This window comes from Crassostrea angulata, chromosome 1, assembly GCF_025612915.1.
Source record: "Crassostrea angulata isolate pt1a10 chromosome 1, ASM2561291v2, whole genome shotgun sequence".
Taxonomy (NCBI): Eukaryota; Metazoa; Mollusca; class Bivalvia; order Ostreida; family Ostreidae; genus Magallana; species Magallana angulata.
In genome coordinates, this window is record NC_069111.1 from 42,220,056 (window position 1) to 42,240,591 (window position 20,536).

General features: G+C 33.2%; 1 protein-coding gene across 3 annotated transcripts; it reads left to right on the forward strand.

Moving 5' to 3' along the window:
* Positions 1–3,782: 3,782 nt before the first annotated feature.
* On the forward strand, positions 3,783–18,860 carry LOC128179318 (cleavage and polyadenylation specificity factor subunit 6-like). Of its 3 annotated transcripts, XM_052846723.1 has the most exons (16): positions 3,783–3,915; positions 4,325–4,399; positions 4,552–4,656; positions 5,310–5,413; positions 5,684–5,850; positions 6,276–6,431; positions 6,813–6,898; positions 7,217–7,313; positions 8,004–8,033; positions 10,481–10,555; positions 10,844–10,962; positions 11,089–11,180; positions 12,165–12,277; positions 12,384–12,531; positions 12,851–13,098; positions 18,567–18,860. In XM_052846723.1, exons 1-15 carry the CDS (start codon positions 3,856–3,858, stop codon positions 13,080–13,082), a joined length of 1,659 nt encoding a protein of 552 aa, XP_052702683.1. In that variant the 5' UTR covers positions 3,783–3,855; the 3' UTR covers positions 13,083–13,098; positions 18,567–18,860. The 3 variants fall into 3 exon arrangements, with proteins under 3 accessions (XP_052702683.1, XP_052702688.1, XP_052702695.1); XM_052846728.1 differs by lacking the exon at positions 8,004–8,033; XM_052846735.1 differs by lacking the exons at positions 8,004–8,033; positions 10,481–10,555.
* Positions 18,861–20,536: the final 1,676 nt, after the last annotated feature.

Consider the following 20,536-nt stretch of genomic DNA (forward strand, 5'->3'; position numbering starts at 1 on the left):
ATACACTATTCTTCAAGATCGTCTTTAAAAAACATTAAATCACTTAAGAATAGGAGAAATGTTGATTTACACTCTACAATAAAAATAAATAAGGAAAACGTTTTCTTAAATTTAGTTTACTACAATTAAAGGTTATAGAAAGAAAAAAAAAGATTTACATGTGTGATCTTTAACTGAGATCTGAGATTTAAGTCGCTATTAATTTAGTAGATTACGTATGTTGTATATCTAAAAGTCATGGCTAAAGTGATTTATACTACTGAGTAGAAATACACAGTCTTCTATATGTATATGTATCTCCTCTAATGTAACCCTACAATGATATCCTTTACCCCCCTTCTCTCTCTCTCTCTCTCTCTCTCTCTCTCTCTCTCTCTCTCTCTCTCTCTCTCTCTCTCTCTCTCTCTCTCTCAAGAGAGAGCGTTAATGGATGATGTAAAGAGCTCAGATGCGTCCTCTTGAGTCAACTGTAGTAACATGTATTGATAATAAAAGTCAGAACAAGAAAGAACTCTGTAAAATAGTTCACAATAAAATACACTATAAAGTATAGTTATCTTTTCGATTATAATTGATCTTTTTGCATCTTAATTATTTTTGGTTTATCGTTGATTTAGAATGTAGGATGTCACATACTTTTTTTAGTTTTAAAACCCTGCATATGAATTTTAAAACAAATCAACTAGTGCATAAAATATTGTTAAGCCATGTTTGATTGATAATTTTTCGAGCCTTCATATGATATGTCTAGATGTTATAAAACGGCTGGATTCTTTTTCATAGTTGCATCATACCAAATTTACTAATAAAACACTTGACAAATTTGCAATACTTTTTAAATATATATATGAGCACTGAATGAATAGACCATTTCAATAAAAGCTTCTGGTTGTGTCCAGAAATGTTAAGCTTGGCGTAAAGTTTTGGATTGGATCGCTATAGAAATGATAGATGCACAATATTTTTAGAAATGAGTTTGTCCTAAGTGTTCCGATACTTGCGATGGAGCTATTGGTCACTGCATATTTAGGGTACAATATGCACGTGTAGACGTTAGCACAGATAGTCCGAGATTTCAGTTTCTTAGCAGATGACTGAAATCGGAAAGATTCCCTTGCTGTTGTTCTGAGTTGTTTTTTTTACCATCAGGCACAATTCTATATATATTAACAATCATTGCAGAATAATTGCTATATGAAACGATGTGACTTGACAGTGGTACTTACTGAAAACGTCACACAGCGAATACATGTAATATCATATTATGATATAACGGTATGTATTCAGTTTAGTTTATAGTTCTGATATATGCCCATCATATTTGCATGGAAATGATGCTCTCTCTCTCTCTCTCTCTCTCTCTCTCTCTCTCTCTCTCTCTCTCTCTCTCTCCGAGGCTCCTCTCTCTCTCTCTCTCTCTCTCTCCGAGGCTCTCTCTCTCTCGCTCCCTCCCCCTCTCTCTCTTTCTGTCTCACTACCTTTCTGAGATATTGCTGTTACATTATAAAATGCCATTAGACTTGATTATACATTTATCTGAATGCATCTGACTATGTTAATATATTCACATGATAATTCCGGGTAGAGGAAATTGAATATATAAACCGCCAGTTCTTATCTGGAGGGCAGGATCAGTCTACGGTGTTGAGTTTTATTGTGAAAACGCCTCCAAATTTAAAATTTCATTAGGTTCTACAGCAATCAAAGGGCCAGAGCGACATTATATAAGTCATAAATTTTCTGGTATAACCCATGAATAAAGTTTTGACAAATGCGTGTTAATTTGACTAATTGTGAAAAACATATTAAATAACAGTGGCGGCCACCCATAAAATGTCCTCGGTTTAATCGAAATTCTGTGATCAAGGGAAAGAAATGGATAACGCACCCAGTCTGTTAAATAGGCAGAAGATAAGCGCCTTGTTGCGGATTTAGAGTGCATGCTCTAAAGGTTACTGCTGTGTGCTTCATCATGCAGAGAGAGAGAGAGAGAGAGAGAGAGAGAGAGATAGAGAGAGAGAGAGAGAGAGAGAGAGAGAGAGAGAGAGAGAGAGAGAGCACACGTTTTTGTGATTGAACCCCTTTAAAGGGGCATGGTTACGATTTTGGACAAAAATTATTTTCCCGATTTTAATATTTACAATGCTTCAGAGAGGCATTATTAATGGACAACTGAAATTTGAGTGTTATTTGTTGAGTTATAAGCGAGTTACAGAGCTTGAAATTCTTCGGTATGTAAACAAAGTGTTTATTTACATTTTGAACGTTGAAGTAAAAATTTCAGTTTTAAACCTAAAACGAATGTGTTAAACGTTAGAAACTGTTTATATATGCTTAAAATAAATGAAAAGATAGACAAATACTGTGGTTTCATCAATATTCGTTGAATACCAATTTTCGTGGATTTCGTTGTTAAGTTGATCCATGAAATTAAATGTTCATTGAAATGCAATTTCTAATAACATTTTGTATTGATAGGGTCATTGGCCACGAATTTACGTATCCTTGAAACTATGATTTCACTTTATCCACGAATATTGATACCGTTGAATATTAATGAAACCACAGTAAGCTAGAAAAATATTTTTCACTGGTATATTGAACCTATGTAAACAAAAACAGGGCACGAGCCTTGTTTACATGACAAAGAATTGTGAGCCCTGTATCTTGCTTATAATTCTACAAATGACTCTCAAATTTTATTTGATCATTAGAAATGCATTTCTCAAGCATTGCAAATAATAAAAATATATATAAAAATAGAAATTGACCAAAATCGTGACCATGCCCCTTCAGTAAATTTGGTAAGCCAGACAACTCTGTGGTGGAATGATCAACAAACTGTAGACTTGGAAACTCTCTAGAATAGAAACTTACAGTAATCATCACTACATGCGTCACCAATAATTAATGATGTCATTTCTAATTTTGAGTATGGGGATTTTAAAAAACTGATTATAATCCAAAGAAATTTATTTCATGTTTTAAGCACACTCATCTCTTGCAACACGACAAATATCGAATCAAATACTATATAAATACATGAATTTAAACACTTAAGATCCTTTTTTCGATGGTTCATGGGATGTCAAGGAAGCCGCTAGCTGTAAGCTCATCTGATGAGGAAGGAGACGAAAAGTGCCGAGGTATGCCTAATGGAAAATGGAAATTCACTGCACCATGAATGCACTTCAGTTACGCTTAGTACATTTACATGTACATGTAGTAGCTGCAATAATATAGCATGCTCCCCCTTTTTTGGAAGGGGATGGAATCTGAAAAAAAACCAAAAAACATTACAGATATAAAACAAAATGGCTTATAAGCATTGCAGTGTCGCAGGGCTGCCCCCCCCCCCTACTTTTTGGCACAGCAATGATTTTTCTATATTCTACATCTTAAAAACATGAATAAACATGGAATTGATCCTCGCCACACTTTTCTTGGACCATGTTAAAAATTTGAATTGAAAATACGGTAATAAGAAGTGAAGTTGAAGATATAGGTATACCTGCCCCCCCCCCCCCCCCCCCCCCCCCCCACGGATTGGGATTTTCAGAATTTTGGGAAGTAGCATATTTCCCCTCCCCCCAACTTTCAAAAACGATGCTACGTGCCTGGGATTGAATAGCACTGATCGGCTGAGATAAATCCATCGGGAAAGTCAACTTCTTAATTCATTATAACCTGAATGGTACAAACCATAATATAATTTCATATTTTTGCATATTAAACGATTGATGGTGTTTCCATAGGCCTATGTTCATTAGCCATTCTTATCTCCCGTCTTTTTTCCGGGTTTAATATCCAGTTTAGTTTTAGACTTTAGACTTTTATTTCAGCAAAGAAGACAAAATGGCGGGCGATGGCGTGGATATTGATTTGTACGACAATTTAGAAGAAGGCTTTGATCAGGTAATCTTTGTTATCTTGCAAAGATACGATTTACAGTGTTTAAAATTATATTTATTGTATGGATAACTTTGTGAAGCGTTGTTATTCATTCACATACAAATTTTTACTTCCCGTGCAACCAACAAAGCGTGACCCGACCATTGCACTTCTGTTTATTTGAAAACTCGGCCAACATAAATGGCATAGTTAACAAATTTGAGTTGATTAATCATTTCAGCTGTTTTATAACCAAGCTTACACATGTTTTTGATCGAAAATAAACAAACACCTCAAACCCTTTAAAAAGGATATAAGAAGGAAATAAATAATGTGATTGAACGCTGCTTAAAATTTTATAATTCCATTGATCATGTTTATAAACAGTCTCCTATCGATGATGATAGTTTTGACGTCTTTTTTTTGCAAACAGGAAAACGAGTTCAATGCAGATGATGATCTTTACAATGACGTGATCACAGCTCCCTCTAGTGGTGATAATGCAGAGGTAAACTCAATGTTACTTGAACCTTGCTTGTAAAAAAGATTAAGCTTTAAATGTAACTTCGTTAGCATATAAATTTCCTAAATATGAAGTAATGTTATTGGAATTTGATAGTTGTTTGCTCTAAAGAATTTCTTTTACCCGGTACTCCTTAGGTAAAACAAGAGCCAGATACACCGACCAAGACGACACCATCAGTAACTGTCCCCTCTGGATACACAGGGCGGAGAATCAGCCTCTATGTGGGCAATCTCACCTGGGTAAGATGAAGAAAATTTTAACAAGCATGCATACTTCATCTCGAATCTGCTTTATCTAATGGAAGAGAATAATTATACTAACTTGAATTTTTCATACATTCACCTAACCAACCGTCATGATTGCACTTGATACCCTCAACAGTACTACTTGGATCAAGGAACATGGTCTAAAAAATAAACAGAAGTGTACAGCTGTACTGTTCACCATTAAACCTGTGATATAAAGTTACTATAGGAACCTAAAATAAATAGTTATGAAAAAAAAATAGCAAGCCGTTTTATATCAAGTTTACATACAGCCACATGAAGCTTTTCCTGAGTACATGGAGTAGGGCATTAGACTTGTTTGGGTTTGGTTTTTTTTTCAAAGACTGAAACTGATAACTTTTTGGGAAAATTTATTAATAAGTGAAGTTATTAACTTTAAAAATTCATATAGCCAAAAGAAAAAAAACCTCCAGTTTCAATATTCCCATGGTTTATTCGATTAATGTGGAAATGAAAGTGGACCAGCAAGTACTATTATGTTACACAAATTTATGGCCACAATTAATTGTCTTTTTCTATGTATTAATATGCTGTGAGTTTACAATAGGATTTACTGGTTCACTTTCAATTATGTACTAATATGGCTACATTTTATTGTATTTCAGTGGACAACAGACCAGGATTTAATTGATTCTTTGGCAGCCATAGGTGTAACAGATTTGGTGGAAATCAAGTTCTATGAAAATAGAGCAAATGGACAGTCTAAAGGGTAAATCTGACACGAAATGCTTAATAACATTTAGAAAGTTGTTTTAGATACTGAAGCAAAATTTTTAGATTACAAAGTAGAATGTATTGAAGAGAGGAAGTATTAAAGGCAGTCCATTGAACAAATGATTTACGTAAATGTGTAGAATAACTACAAATTTTTACTATGCCCTTTTTTATGAAAATCATAGAGGAAAATGTATAAACTGCATTTATTTATTTATCAGTTGAGATAATAAGAGCATTGAACAATTTTTTTTTCATTAAATAGGTTTGCTGTTGTTGTTGTTGGTTCAGACAATTCATCTCGGTTGATTTTTGAGAAGTTACCAAAGAAGGAGATACATGGACAGGTGCCACAAATCTCTAACTGTAACAGACAGGCCTTGAGTCAGTTTGAGGCCCAGGCCCGGAAAGGAGAGCCTCCAGCACAGAATGGTAGGAAATCAGCTCAACTGACCCCAGTTAATAAAATAATAAATGACTTAAAAAGCAATTTGAACAGCCTATTAGTGTCAATTTTTTTTAGGAAATTTTATTTTATTAATTCAATGACATAAAAACCCCATATATATTTTGTTATGTTTGTAGTTGTGTTGGACAAATTTTTAAGAGATTCTGTGAAACGGAAATTACATGTACATGATATTCCTCTTGTAAAATATGTAATTTCAGATTAAGTGTTTTGTTCTCTATTTAGTTAGAAAGAGGTATGAGGATAAATTCAATGCCTATGTTCAGTTAATTATAAATTTTAAGCGGAAAGTAGAGTTATCATGATAACATGTTTTTACAGCCAAAAACTTTTCCTAAAAATACATATGCAACTGTTTTTTATGGGTATCAACTTCCATATAATTAAGGAAATACGAACAAAGGTCACCAAAGAAGTCACAGTCCTTCAAGGACCCAACAGAAGCAGCCATTTGTGAATCGCCAGCAACAGAGGCCCTCTGGCCCGACCGTGTCAGGGCCCCCACCCACAGGCCCACCCCCGACAGGTGCCCCAATCATGCCAGGTAAGGCCTTCAATCTTAGTGAACTGTTCAACAATGTGAGGAAAATTATGCAGCTAGATTGAAAAAAAAATGAATATGAAATAGACGGATTCTTGCTCATTAGAAGATTACTGATAAATCCCTGCTTTGCTTAATTTTAAATAATCTTGTGTGAAAAAGATCCCCCTTTTGAATGCTGCCCAAGGGGTAGGGTGGGGAAAGATTTGTTGTTCCTTAGAAAAGTTTTTGTTTGAAAACTATTGAACTTAATTATTTTTATAAATACGTAATTAAAAAAAAAATTAGCTGTTCAATCCATTATCTTGAGCAATTCTTTTTCTTTTGCAATGTTAAAATGTAAAGAAGACTAAAGGAAACTCAACTCTTTTTTTCATTGTACAGGTATGCCACCGGTGTCTGGTCCTCCCCCACAGGTGCAGTTCCCACCAGGATTTCCCCCAAGAACTCTGGGCCCTCCTCCAGCTGTTGTAAGTGTTAAAGTCTAAAACTGGAGTGTGGCACAGGATCTTAAGTTTTGATACTACTATCATCCCCCTAACCTGTCCCTTTTTCTGATTTGTTGTTATTGTTATAATAATTTCTCTAAAATGTGTAAATTTAATTTTTATCCACTTATATTTAATTGATATATTCATACATTTTGAAGAAAAAATCCCAACTAAAGAAATTCAGAAAAAGGGGGGGGGGGGGTAAAGAAGTATCCAAACTTCAGGTGCCCATGGAATGTACTTGTTGATTTTTTGAGCAATTTTCTGTACAGTGACATTCATTTTCAATGATTTCAGATGATGAGAGGTCCACCACCACCAATAAGGGGACCACCCCCAGCGGACCCCAGGGGTCCCCCACCCAGACCCGAATGGGACAGACCCCCAGGACCAGGTAAGAATTCATTGTGTTGCATTTTTTATTCACATGCAAGAATAGATATTTTTTTTACAAGGCACATGTACATGTAGATTTGGAACGACACAGAAAATAAAATGGGAATTTATTATTTTTTTCATGCTCTGTAATATTTTCACATCTTCATGTATTTAGTTTTGCACTTGAATTATGAAGTATAAACTACGAAAGAGATCAGTCAGAGCCTATAACAACTCCTTTTCCAGAAGAAATATTCACACTATTAGCTTTTACTAACAGAATTTGCCATATTAACAGAACAATATGAGCAGGTGTCATTTTAGCATGCCCACTGCAAATACATTCAATGAAAGGGTATCATTTTGGTGATTTTTATCACTTCTTAGGAATTGTACATGTAAAGTTTATGACTGAGGGAATTACTTGGAAAAGTGGAATTATTTAATCTCTTCAGAATTATTCTTTATCCGTATTAAAATTTGAAAGATAATATTTAAATTTATGAAAATTTATACAGGAGTTAAACACTATTAACCAATGTTGTTAAATGTGAAGGTTAATACCTTGTTTGAATATCTTGATTTCTTTTGTTTTGATTTTCCATTCATTACATGACATTTTAGTGGTTGCTAATACAGAGTTGAAGGCTTCTATCTTTATTTTGAGAGGTGTTTGGAGTGTTTAATGTTGTGTTACTATTTATAGATGTCTTTACTCAACCTCCACCTCCAGGCAGTAAGTTGTGCCTTCTTAAAAGCAGTCTCTGTTTTTCAATAAGGGCTATTTCTTGTCAATTCAACCTAAGAAATGGTAATATCCACACTGAAATGGTATATAGAAGACAGATTAAAAGCATATTGCCCATTACCTGAAACACATAACTGATATTTATTAAAGAAATAAACTGGTATGAATTCTGTGGTGTTGGGGAAAAGGCATTAAAGGGGAAGCATGTGTAGATATTGCATGATGGAAAGTTGGCAAGGTATGGTAAATGTGGATATTGGGTGATGTGAATGTTGCTGATGCCAAGGTGAGGTTTTGTTTCAAAGGTTTGCAGGAAAATAGGTGATTATAAGGCCAAAAAAAATTAATGATTTGTTTCTCAGGCACCGCCGCATCAGTAAAATCATCGCCGCATCAAACATTTTTATCATTATTTTTCCGGATTTTTTATATCTTATCATTATCGGTTTTCTCTATTATGGAATCTAAGTAAACAAACGCTCAGATCAAATGCTTGTCTCTGTCAGTGAAAAACGTTATTTTATCTGAAACATCTACCCAGTGACCAACCAAGGGGGCTACCTGAGCTAAATACAACTTTATGTAAATATAATAACTCGCTTTGTGCTTGGTAACTTCGCCAGAATTTCCTCAGAAAGAGAGGTTGAAGTTGCCCTGTATTCTCTGAGTTCACGATCGTGAAAGTTAACTCCAAATGCAATAAAATGATAATCATCTAATTCAAAAGACATTTTCATAGCCTAAGTTAACCCCTGTTGTGATTAATAACTACCGACTGTCTTATCTTCAGGGGTTATAAATACGGTTGATGCAACCACATACTGTGCACTGAAAATTGCAACGGATGTTTATAACTTTAGGTGCTGATATTACAATTAGTTGGTAACTTGTAATTAATTAATAACTCTGCCAAGTTAGTGCTAAAATAATCATGAAACCGCTTGTCTACAGTTATCTTTAACTAAAAAATTCTGTACAACCAACTATATGACGGTTGTAATTGGGTCAAAGGGTTGGACTAATACCTCCAAAATACACTTAAACACATAGACTGATTTTATTTTTCATTTAGCCAACACAGTTACGAGACATTTCACCTACAAAATGTATGAATACACATAATGAATTAAATTTTAAAAATTGTATAAGATTTTAAATTTTTTAGGAGTTGTTTTATTTTTAATTGACTTGCTTCATCAAATTCAAATTAAGGTTGAATCTGTGTATAAATGTATTATCATTAGCATTATGCCATTGTCAAAGAATGGAAGTCTACCTGATTTCTCAAATTTCTCCCTATTTTTCTGTGATGGAGAACTTCAGAAGTGAAGTCTCCCTAAACTAAGTTTGCTCTGGGTTGGTCCCTGTTAACACAACCACTGAAATTTCTTTGTTCTCTTCAGAAATTGAAGCCTCTGTGATATTGCATAGAAGCAGGAATAAAGGACACTTGTATTGTTTGAGAATTTTATGATGACTTATTTACTTTTTCTTCTGTCAGGCACTGAAGATAGATAAGAAAACACCCCAAATGAATGCTTTATTTGATAAATTTTTATATGGCAAATTCAACTAGTAAAATGCCATAAGAAGACCCCTAATTTAGTTTAGACTTCTGTTATTACTGTGGAGGGGAAAGATGGGCCGTAAAATGAAGCAAAGGCATAAACCATTTGTCTTGTTTGTTCCTATGCAAAAACTCAACCTTATAAAAGGAAACAGAACAGTTTAAACTAAAAAGAACAAATTAAAACAAATGTTTAAACTTTGCCAATGTATGAGCTTGATGAATATCTGCTGATGTGTACACAAATAATTCATATACCGGTAATATGAGTTACCTTCATTGTAAATTTTGTCTTTAAAAAAAAAAAAAAAAAAAAAAAAACCTGCCTGCCTCATCAAAATTTCAAAATTTTGGCCCGAGAAACTAATGATTAATTTTTTTTGGCCTAAGCACCAAGTTTATATTCCAGCGTAGGCTTTCTTATACATCATGATATTTTTGGTTTATGACTTTGAATTGTGTAAGTTCAGAACTATTCTTTGACAAAATTGTCTTCTTGTTTGCAAGCTTTCCCTTTTGCAAAATCAATAAGAAATTAAATGCTAGTCTTCAAGAATATCCACTTCAACAGACCTTATAGAACTTTCAGGATCATAGTCTCAGATTACTTTTTGTATTTATAATAAAAACTTAACAATTATTATTAACATTTAGTTCTAGCACTGTTGGAGATATTCATTCTCATTTGTGGAGGCTGATTATTTGGTTATTTATAGTAATTTTTATTTTAAACAAAATTTTTTTTTCTGCACACTAAATATTTGCTCACACTCTTGCCATGGAAGTACATGTATTAACCAAATATTAGCCACCATAAATAACAAACTGTACCGTGTATTAGTTTCTGTAATGTTTCTGTTCCTTTCAGCACCTTACCCTCCACTTGGCCCTCCACCAGGACCTCAGCCGGTCCCACCTCCGGGAGCCCGACCCCCAGGACCTGGTAGGGCACTTCTCTCAATTTCTTACTAATTCTCTTCAGACAGTTGTAGCATTGTTCATGATTTAACCCCTGTTTTACTGTATATAACCCAAACACACCAGGTACAGGAAGAATTCTCCTTTGAGAAGCACATAAATGAGTGATTGTTTCCACTAATTATATAAAATGTGTTTGTTTAATAGCTGATGCAAAAAGGAGGTCCCAGGCTGTGAGATCCCATTTATTTATAGGTATAGCTGAGATCCTTTGTAGGTATGATGAGTACATGTTGGTTTCTTCTATTCACAGGAATGCCTCACCAGCAGCCCCCGATTTCTATCCCCCCTCCTGGACATCCCCCAGCCCCGGCCCCTCATGTCAACCCAGCCTTCTTCCCACCTCAACATGGTGGACCACCTCCAACTATGGTAAGAATCAAATGAACATATGAGAATTTTATAACATAAATTCATTCATTCTTTTTGCTATTTAAAGAAATTGTTTTTAATTGATTTTTGAATGTTTTATATTTGCACTTCATTTACTTGTTTCAGCCGCATGCAGCGCCTGGACATCACGACCCATACAGAGCTCCACCCCCTGTGTCATATCCAAGTGATCATTATGCCAGACCTCCAACAGAAAGGTGACATTCATATTGATAACACATCACTATTATGATGTAACTGTTAGATATTTCTGACATTCACATTGATATCACATATCGCTATTATGATGTAACTGTTAGATATTTCTATGTAAACTTACAATTCTTATAAGGCAAAGAAAGGTGGATAGATTTATTAGTGCATTGAAAACCAACATTGAAATTACAGCAAATTTTTATTGTATCTTTGAATATTACTAATCTTAATTTTTGACATCATTTCAAAAATAAGAATTTCCATAAGAGAAGGAGGGGCATTAATCATTCTCCCCTCACTGGAAAAGAAGGATAATCCATTATGTATTACTACAGTAAAACTCTTTTAGCAAAACACGGATATAGCGAATTTACGGATATAGCGAACTGATTTTGAGTCCCGTAGAAGTGAATAATAACGAAAATTTACACTTTAATAACGAATTTCTTTACAGTTTAAAAAGTTTGCACTACCATTCAACATAACACTAACAGTTTGAATGAATGAATTTTCATATAAATTTTTCAATTCACAATCTGATTATTAGAGGTAACAAAGCTATGTATTTTTATTTTAAGCCTCAATTGGCAACAATTATAGTGAATTTGCGATAGTTATTATTAGGAATTCGTTATACGGATATAACGAATTACGGATATAACGAAGTATATCCATTGGTTCCTAGGACTTCGCTATAACCGAGTTTTACTGTATCAGTGAAGGAGTTATCTCTCTTTTGTTAGCTTAACTTGATCCACATTGAATTTTGTAAGAATTGAGAAATGCTCTAGAATAAGGCATTATGAATAGAAGCTTAATGTTGGTAGTAAAATAAATTGAATGTAGAATCGATATTGTTAACCAATTAGATATATAACTGTAAATAAGTAAATAAGAGTGTTACAGCAGCATAAGAATTACACAACATAGAATGCTACATAACACCTACCATGTCGTTTTATTTAATCCTTTCTGTTGTCTTGTAGACCTGAGCCACAGTCCCCAGCACTCAGTGAACAAGAGTTTGAAGAGATATTTCAGAGAAACAAAACGGTATCTAGCAGTGCTATTTCAAGAGCAGTTCAAGATGCTAGTGCAGGTCTGTAAATCTTACAGTGGTGGTTCAAACAAACAGTAATCAATCTATGAGATGTGTGTAATTTGTGGAAATTAATATCATATTTATCTTCATTTGTATCTTGCAGGTGAATTTGCCAGTGCAATAGAGACTTTGGTGACGGCCATCTCTCTCATCAAGCAGTCTAAGATTGCCAGTGATGATCGCTGTAAGATCCTGATCAGCTCCTTGCAGGATACACTTCATGGAATTGAGGAAAAGTCTTATGGATCCAAGTAAGAGATACTGTCTGTGTCTGTAATGTATTTGTTGAACCAAGAGTTTTTAATTGTTTAAAAAGGATTTGTTAGCTGATATCAGCACAGAACTGAACCCCCCCCCCCCCCCCCCCAAAAAAGTAAAAAAACAACAAAAAACAACCTTAAACTACATTTATGAATTTAGACTTGTTTCAGAATCATCATTTGAACTTGTATGACTGCCTTTCTGTTTTCGTTGAAATACTTACCTCCTAACTGTTCTATTGATTATCCAAGAAAATAAGATTATTCAGATGGTAGAAGGTCTCTTAAAATTATTTTACCAATTGTTTAGGAGCAGCAGCAGAAGGTCGAGGTCCAGAGAGAGGGACAGAGAGCGCAAGGAAAGAAGTCGCAGTCACAGATCACGAAGTCGCGACAGGGAAAGAGAGTACCGAGAGAGAAGTCGAGAACGAGATCGCCATTATGAGGCCGAGTCCAGTTCCTCTTCATCTCGGTCTCACCGAGATAGAGACAGAGAAAGAGACAGGGACAGGGAACGTGAATACAGCAGCCGACGACATTAATTTTGCTTTTTATTTGGTAAGAACAAAATAAGGATTCATTTGTTGACTAACAGCTTGACTTTCAGGGATTACTCCATGGGCAGCTTGCCTAATACAGGTGATGAAATAGTGATGCTGATTGTATAAGAATATGCCTCAAAATTGTTGCATGCCTCTGTTCACTTACTGTTTCTGTGTAAATGATTGCCATTCTGTCAGTATCAGTTCCACATAAGTCATTTCCAGTAATAATAAAGGTAAGTGCCATTTTTAAGCTATGTTATGTAGGATTTTTTTACTTAAGTTGTAAAAATCGTTACCTTTCTTTTTACAGATGTAGAAATAGAGGCTACTCTTTTCCTCACCGATGGTGCATTTTGTCCCATAATTCTGGAAATACCCATAAAATGTGATTATTGATAGGTCTATCTGCCCATATTGTAAAAAATAAAAAAAAAACTAAGCAAAAACTACCTGTCAATTTTAAAGATGTGTAAGTTGTCCATTTAAAGCCATATTCTCTAGCTTGAATTAGAAGTTTGTTAAAAGATGGAATGCCTTAAAATCAAATTCATGAATGCTTTTAATGAGTTTTAAAACTTAGAACTAAAATTATATTCACTGGAAAAATTAAGTCATTCCATCTACATTACACTTAAAAATGAGGAAGTTGCAAAATGTGTCATTGTAAATCAGTTAAATGTCGATAGTTTGGCCCATATTTACACACCGTTTTGTTTTGTATAAGAGATCTATTTAGAATGAGGACTACCTTGTTTTGTATTAGGCACTGTACCTGACAAGTGATCTGTAGATTCTCAAGCCTTTTCTTTTCATGTTTTTGCTTAAGGATTTTTTTTTATTATTTCATCAAAATTTTAAAATGTATCTTGTTGGTAAAGCATATATTGCCTTAAAGCAATATGAGCTGCATTTTTCATGTTGAATTTTTTTTTTACTAAAATGTTCTTTTGTACTAAAATGACAGAAATATCATGGTTTTTAAATTTCTCTTAGCCATATTTTTGTGGAAAAGGCTGTTAAGAAGCCTTATTTGGAGCAAAACTGAATTATTGTCGTCCTGTACAAAAATTGATTAGCTATATATTCATTAGAAGAGAAATATTTCCTTTGACAAAAATTAATTATTATTTCAATTCTTATTTATCATAAAAGTTTAAGTTATACGCAGTCTTATCGTTCTAGCAGGTTTTCGCAGCAAAATAAAATTCTAAGAAATACAGCTCATATTGCTTTAAGAATGCAAATACTGAATTAGAAGGGTGGTTGGATACTAATGTTTTAATGACAATCGAATCTTTTTTTTTTTTTTTTTTTTAGATATGACTGTAATAAGAGATATATAAAAACTCTTGAACATCTGCAGATATATTTTGACAGGCTTTGTGAACTGAGTTATACAATTGGCCTGATAATCTTCTAGTCATTCATCTTTGTGTATTTTCTTACATTGGAATTATTCTGGACTCTCTACATCCAGACTTTTTTTTGTTTTGATGTTAGATTTTATGGCTTTTTTGCCCAATATGTGCCAAAGAAATTTCACAAGTTTATTTTTTCCATTTATTTTTTTTTACCCTTTGCTTTATTTATATTTGAAGGGTATACCAGTCATATACTAAGGCCCCTTTGTAATTTTACAAAATTCAAACTTTTTTTGCCTTTTTTAGGCAATTTGTCCACTTTACATCGACTGTGCATGTTTTGTATAAGAAAGTGATTTAAGAACGTTATCTTGAATAACACCAGTTGTCAAATTTAGGAATACAAACAGATCAAAGCTATATATTATTTCAGAATTAGAGAAATTTTGTATACTGCCTCATATTTGATTGTATTGGAAGTTGTACTCATTCATTTATAACTTTGAGATTTAGAATCCCAATTACATTGATTTGATGGTAAAAAAACCCCCTCTAAGACTCTTTATCTCTGTGAATTTGCTGAAAGATTGTCTTATAGTCTGAAACCAAGATGAAACAAATTATATGAATTTGTGCATTACCAAGCCTGACTCTTAAATTGTCTGCCATAGACCTTGACTCATTTTAATTAACTATGTAAAAATGATCGTGGAAAACTTGCTGTATTTATCATTTGACATCCATGTTTCGCTTTCATCAGCCCATACATGTACTTTCTGATTGTAAATCTTTTGATGCATAGCCTCCGAACCATATCAGTGTATAAATATGTATTGTATGTGTGTTTGTGTGGATGTGTGCATTTGAAAGACATACCTGTGCCATGTATATCAAAAAACATACATGTGCAGTGTATGTCAAGTTTATACCGTACAGTTACAAAGGTAAGTGGAAAGGTAAGTGTCAGAAAATAAGAGGTCAAAATCTATTTATATGAAGCACAGATTTAACTCAGTAAACTTTGATTAAGATTTGATATTTACTTGAATATATTTTTTGCAGGTTTTAAGCTTGTATTCAATTGTAATCATTTGTTATTGAATTAATTGATGTTTAGATAGTTAAAACTCATAAACAGTGTGTTCATGTCCAGTTACATGTCAATAAGGTGACTATGTAAAACATATTGTGCATGCAATGTTGTAAGGTCCTCTATGGGACATATTACCAATACTGACAAGTTACAACATGTATTAACTCAACATGAATGCGCAAACTGTCAGCTGATATAATGCACCAATAAAAATGTTCATTAAAGGTTTTAACATCAATATCCATTTTAATTTTTAAAAATTTCTTCCATTTTTATTGGTGTAAATTCTGTGTTGTATATTTTAAGGTAGATTTTTCATTTAATAACATTTCATTTCAGCAAAGACACACTTTTGATTAAGATTTGTTATGTAGATTTCAGTGATGTCTGCTTCATCCTCCGAGGAGTTTACTTACTAGTAGTTATAAGTAACTAATGACTATTTTGTTTTTTAATTGTACAGATACATGGTTTTCATGAGTGGTTGATTTACATTGCACTGTTCTGTTGCAAGATATATCAAATACATGTGTTATGCCTATCATCTTCATTTCTATTTACGATGTACCATGCTAAGTAATATATACATGTAGTTTTGATTCATTTGGAAAAAAAAGTATTTTTCTCAGATAAAAAAAATTGGTAAAAGCGATTATGATTGTATATGGAGTGATGCACAAAAAATGCCTTAAGAATGATAAAAATACTTTAGATTAGAGGAACTGAGTATCAAAAGTAATACATGTACTCCATGAATTTACCAAAATAACATTTCAAATGTATTGGGTTTCCCTGTTTCCTATGAACAAAAATGTTTCATCAACTAGTTGAATAAACTGGGTTTTACAGTGTTAAATGCAGGAATTGAAATCACTATTAATAATTACTTTATTTAATTAGAAAACTTGATGCATTGTTTTTACTCATATTTAGTTCCCACTTTTTTCATATCTGTAATATTTACTAAAAAGTTTGATCATATACATTAAATGAACGGGGTTTTAATTTGTAACTGCTTTAAATACTTTATTTTGTTTGATAGCCTAATAAATGAATTGTGTTTCGCCTGTAGAGAAAAAAAAGGGGTTATCCCAAATGTCACCTCTCTAAGTATACCTGTCTTCTTCAGGTTCATTTATATAAAGGTGTAATGCTGTGCAATACTTTGTAGTATATTCTGCTTTGTTTTTGAATATGTTTATGTCTAATATTTATTATAACTATTCATATCATTAGAGTCACATTTGTACCACAACTTCATATGTTTATAACTTAATATATAAATCTAAAAAAGAGAGAAAGGGGAAAAAAGCTTTTAAGAGAAGTTTTTTTCAGATTATTTCAAATAAATAAGATTATGTTTAAAAATACAATACATGTATTCTGTCATCCTAAACCAACCCTTCCAAATTATTTTAAAGGGGAAAAGTTATTTAAAATTTATATGAAACAGTTTACTAGAAGTGAGGATGAGTGATACGAACATGAACGAATATGTAAAGCGTAAGGTTTGGAAGAAATGGCACTATGTGATTTAATATATCTACCTCCAATGCATGATATATAGGATGCTGGAAGTTCATTGACCTATCCAAGTAAAATAAGATGTTGGATAGATAGGTCAGAATTAAAAATTGATTTGTTTGACCCATCGCCTGTACCCAATAATTTTTCAGCATTTTGAGTTTGATTTTTAAAAAAAATTGATTGTACATATCATATTAAAAACTCATTTAGATTGTGTTTTTGTATCAATAATATGGAATTTGTTTATCTTTCTCAGTATATGAAAAAATATTTTGATTATCGGATTATCAAGAAAATTAAAAGAAAAAAGCTATTTACTATGAAAATTTTGGGTCGGAGTACAACAAACATATAAATTATTAATGCTGGCCTTAGAAACAAGCAGATCCAACATTTAATTTTAACTAGACTGGTTCAATGACAAGTCATTACAACTTTATAAATGTCATATAAATTGAAAGTTATTTGATTATAGCAAAAATGAATAGAATGACAGTTCATTGTTTATAAATAATATTATAGGTCTTTTTTTTTAATTGCAATTTACACAATTTGTATCTCATACTTTTGCTTGGTGCCTACGAAATAAGATTTTCAATGATGAGGATTATTTAGATTTTAAATTTTCATTCTCTTGTGAGGATTTTTTTTTGTAATTTTATTTTGTCTTTAGTATCCGTTTAAAAGACCACGTGCATCTATGTGAAATGGCAAAATTGTCTCTGAATCTAATGTTTGAGAGCAGTAACAAATATGAATGAATGTGAAAAAACCCATGCATTTCTATAAATTGATAGTAATAAGTGAGAGGTATTAGAGAGGGAGTAATTTGTATCTTGAAAAAATGAGAGAGAGAGAGAGAGAGAGAGAGAGAGAGAGAGAGAAGGGGTGAACTTTGTAAGTGGATTGCTCTTCTAAACTGTTAAAAATTGTATTCATCGATTTGGTTGGAAATTAATTTGCTTACTATTGTAATTCGGGTTGCAGAATGAATGAATGAAAGAGCACGTGCGAGTCAATATAACAACGTATGAGTCATTACAAAATGATTTTAAATGCAAGACTGAAGAGTTTAGATTGTCCTGACGTTGTTTAATGCATAACTACAATTGCTCTGTATTGTTGGTATTCTGATTCCTAGAGCATACTCTGTTAGTTTGATTGGTGCTTCAGTTTTATTCAGATTGCTTTTTATGTAAAACTGAAGCACATCAATTCATAGTCTTTTTAATTTTGTTTTGATTTTGTATTCTGTCATTTTATGCACTGTATTTGCTATTGATATCTAAACAAATATGCACCATTTGAAAAGAAATGAAACTTTAAAACGGAAAAACCCATTGCCAGCCGAAATTTTTTTTTTAACTTTATCACGTTTACACAATCGATGCAAGTGTTTCAGTTGAATACCGCGCAATCAAAATCTTTTGGTGCATATTTGAAGGTTAAGTTTGTATTGCTAGGTGTACCGTTATCTTTCTTTCCGTCTTCTCTTTGTAGGTTTATGTCAAGATGTTTCACGCCTCACCTTTTTATGTAAATTCTACTAGTAGCAAGGACGTCGTTGTAATTGCGTCAGTATGTATCATGTTATATTAATTTGTTCACTGGATTATTGCCGGAGACTCCAAAGTTATCATCGAGAGCGCACTCACCGATGGAAAGTGTTCGAAAGAAGTGGATAATACAGACAGGATATTGAAGATTGTCAGTGGATGGAATATAGAAGAATGTGCAACGGGAAATTTTGCCATGTGTTTGATATAGTTTTGAAATAAATGTGTTGTAAATACATTGTATTATTTTTTTATTCTCACAGAAATTGATAAATAGTAGATCGGTTTGTAATTAAGAGATCTCGGACCTGCAGTAGTCACTAAATACGTTTTATCTTTTTTAATTGCTTCTCTCTGCTCCGGGTTAAAGTAGTCATTTAGTGAATGACTTAAATGACCTATACCATCATGTACATGTAATATTATGATGGAATAAATACACTAGATTTTACTTTTAAGACTGAACTTTCATGTAGAAGTGATTATCGGCAAGCTTTTGGTGCTGGAAGAGTTGAGTTAATGTGAATACGGTCGATTAGCATTTGGCAACATTTTACCAAAAATTCGACTTTTAATGATACGTTGCAGTCAATGAACTGTCACAGTGTCGGTAAATCTCGTCAAGGCCACAAAAATAATTTGTAGGCGGTTTTTTTTCCAAAGCATTTGTTGGTTTTGACGGGGTTTATATTTCTCATTTTTAGCAATTGAACTCGATTTTACAAACAGATACTTAGGAGGCTGGATGACCAACAATCTTTACAACAAAATTAATCTGATTTCAGAAAAGTTAAAGGCGAAATCTCTAGCTACTAATTTTCCCGTGAAGCGAAATTAAAAAAAACTCACAACCACGGCCAATAAGTACGATTTCTCCCATCTTGCCGTGGTATGAGATAAGTATGGGGACTCAGGACCGTGGCTTGAAACGATGAACCAAACTAAACAGCGCTGATCAAAGAAAACGAGCTACTGTAACGCTTTGAATTATTCGAGATCATGTATTTATCCATTTTCGTTCAGCATTTTCTCAACTGCCCCCCCCCCCCCCCCCAAACGAAGCGGCTTCGATGTGTAACATGAAACTTTTTTTTGATAGAGAACGGAGTAAGATGATACTCTCATACAAGAACGTGAGACGGAGCTTTCATTAATTATCCCCCTCCCAAACAGAATTCTGTTTTGATATGAAGAATATATTTCATTTTATGTGATACTTTTCTATTGGGAGATATAGTTGCAATGATAAACATACAATGTGACTTAATGGTTAATCATTTGCCTCTACATGAGTAATGGGGAAAACCAGAGACTTATATAACATGCATACATTCTATATAGTACAAAACAAAACATAGGAGTGGTTCGGAATACTAAAATGACTAGGTACAATAATATGCTCTTTTCTTTGGGGATTTAAAACCTTTGAAAAGACAACCTTTCACTCTTCACACATGCTGCTAATTCAGACAGGTCTGGCAGTACTGAAACACATACACGTACCATGATCAAACAAGACATCGGTATGATTGTTAAATATTATTGTATCCATTATTTCTTATTCCAGGTACCTTGAAATAACTATAAAGAACAAATTGAAAAACGCGACATTACATTGGATGATCTTTTTTTAGTCCAATGTAGGAAACATCAAATGATATAATTATATTGACCTTCTAGGTCGCGTGTAGGTGGATATATTGGCGTTCTTATTTTTTTGTTGATAGTTAGATATGATATCAGAGAGCTAGAAATGAAGTAATAATAAAATAACTCTTTTATTTTGTAATCTTATATACCGGTATATATAAAGGTCAGCAATTCAACTACATGTACTTACTTTCGTCTATGATGGGACCAGTAGTTAGTATCGATGTTGCGGTCGACTACAATTTTTGGATGTTGTTAACATTC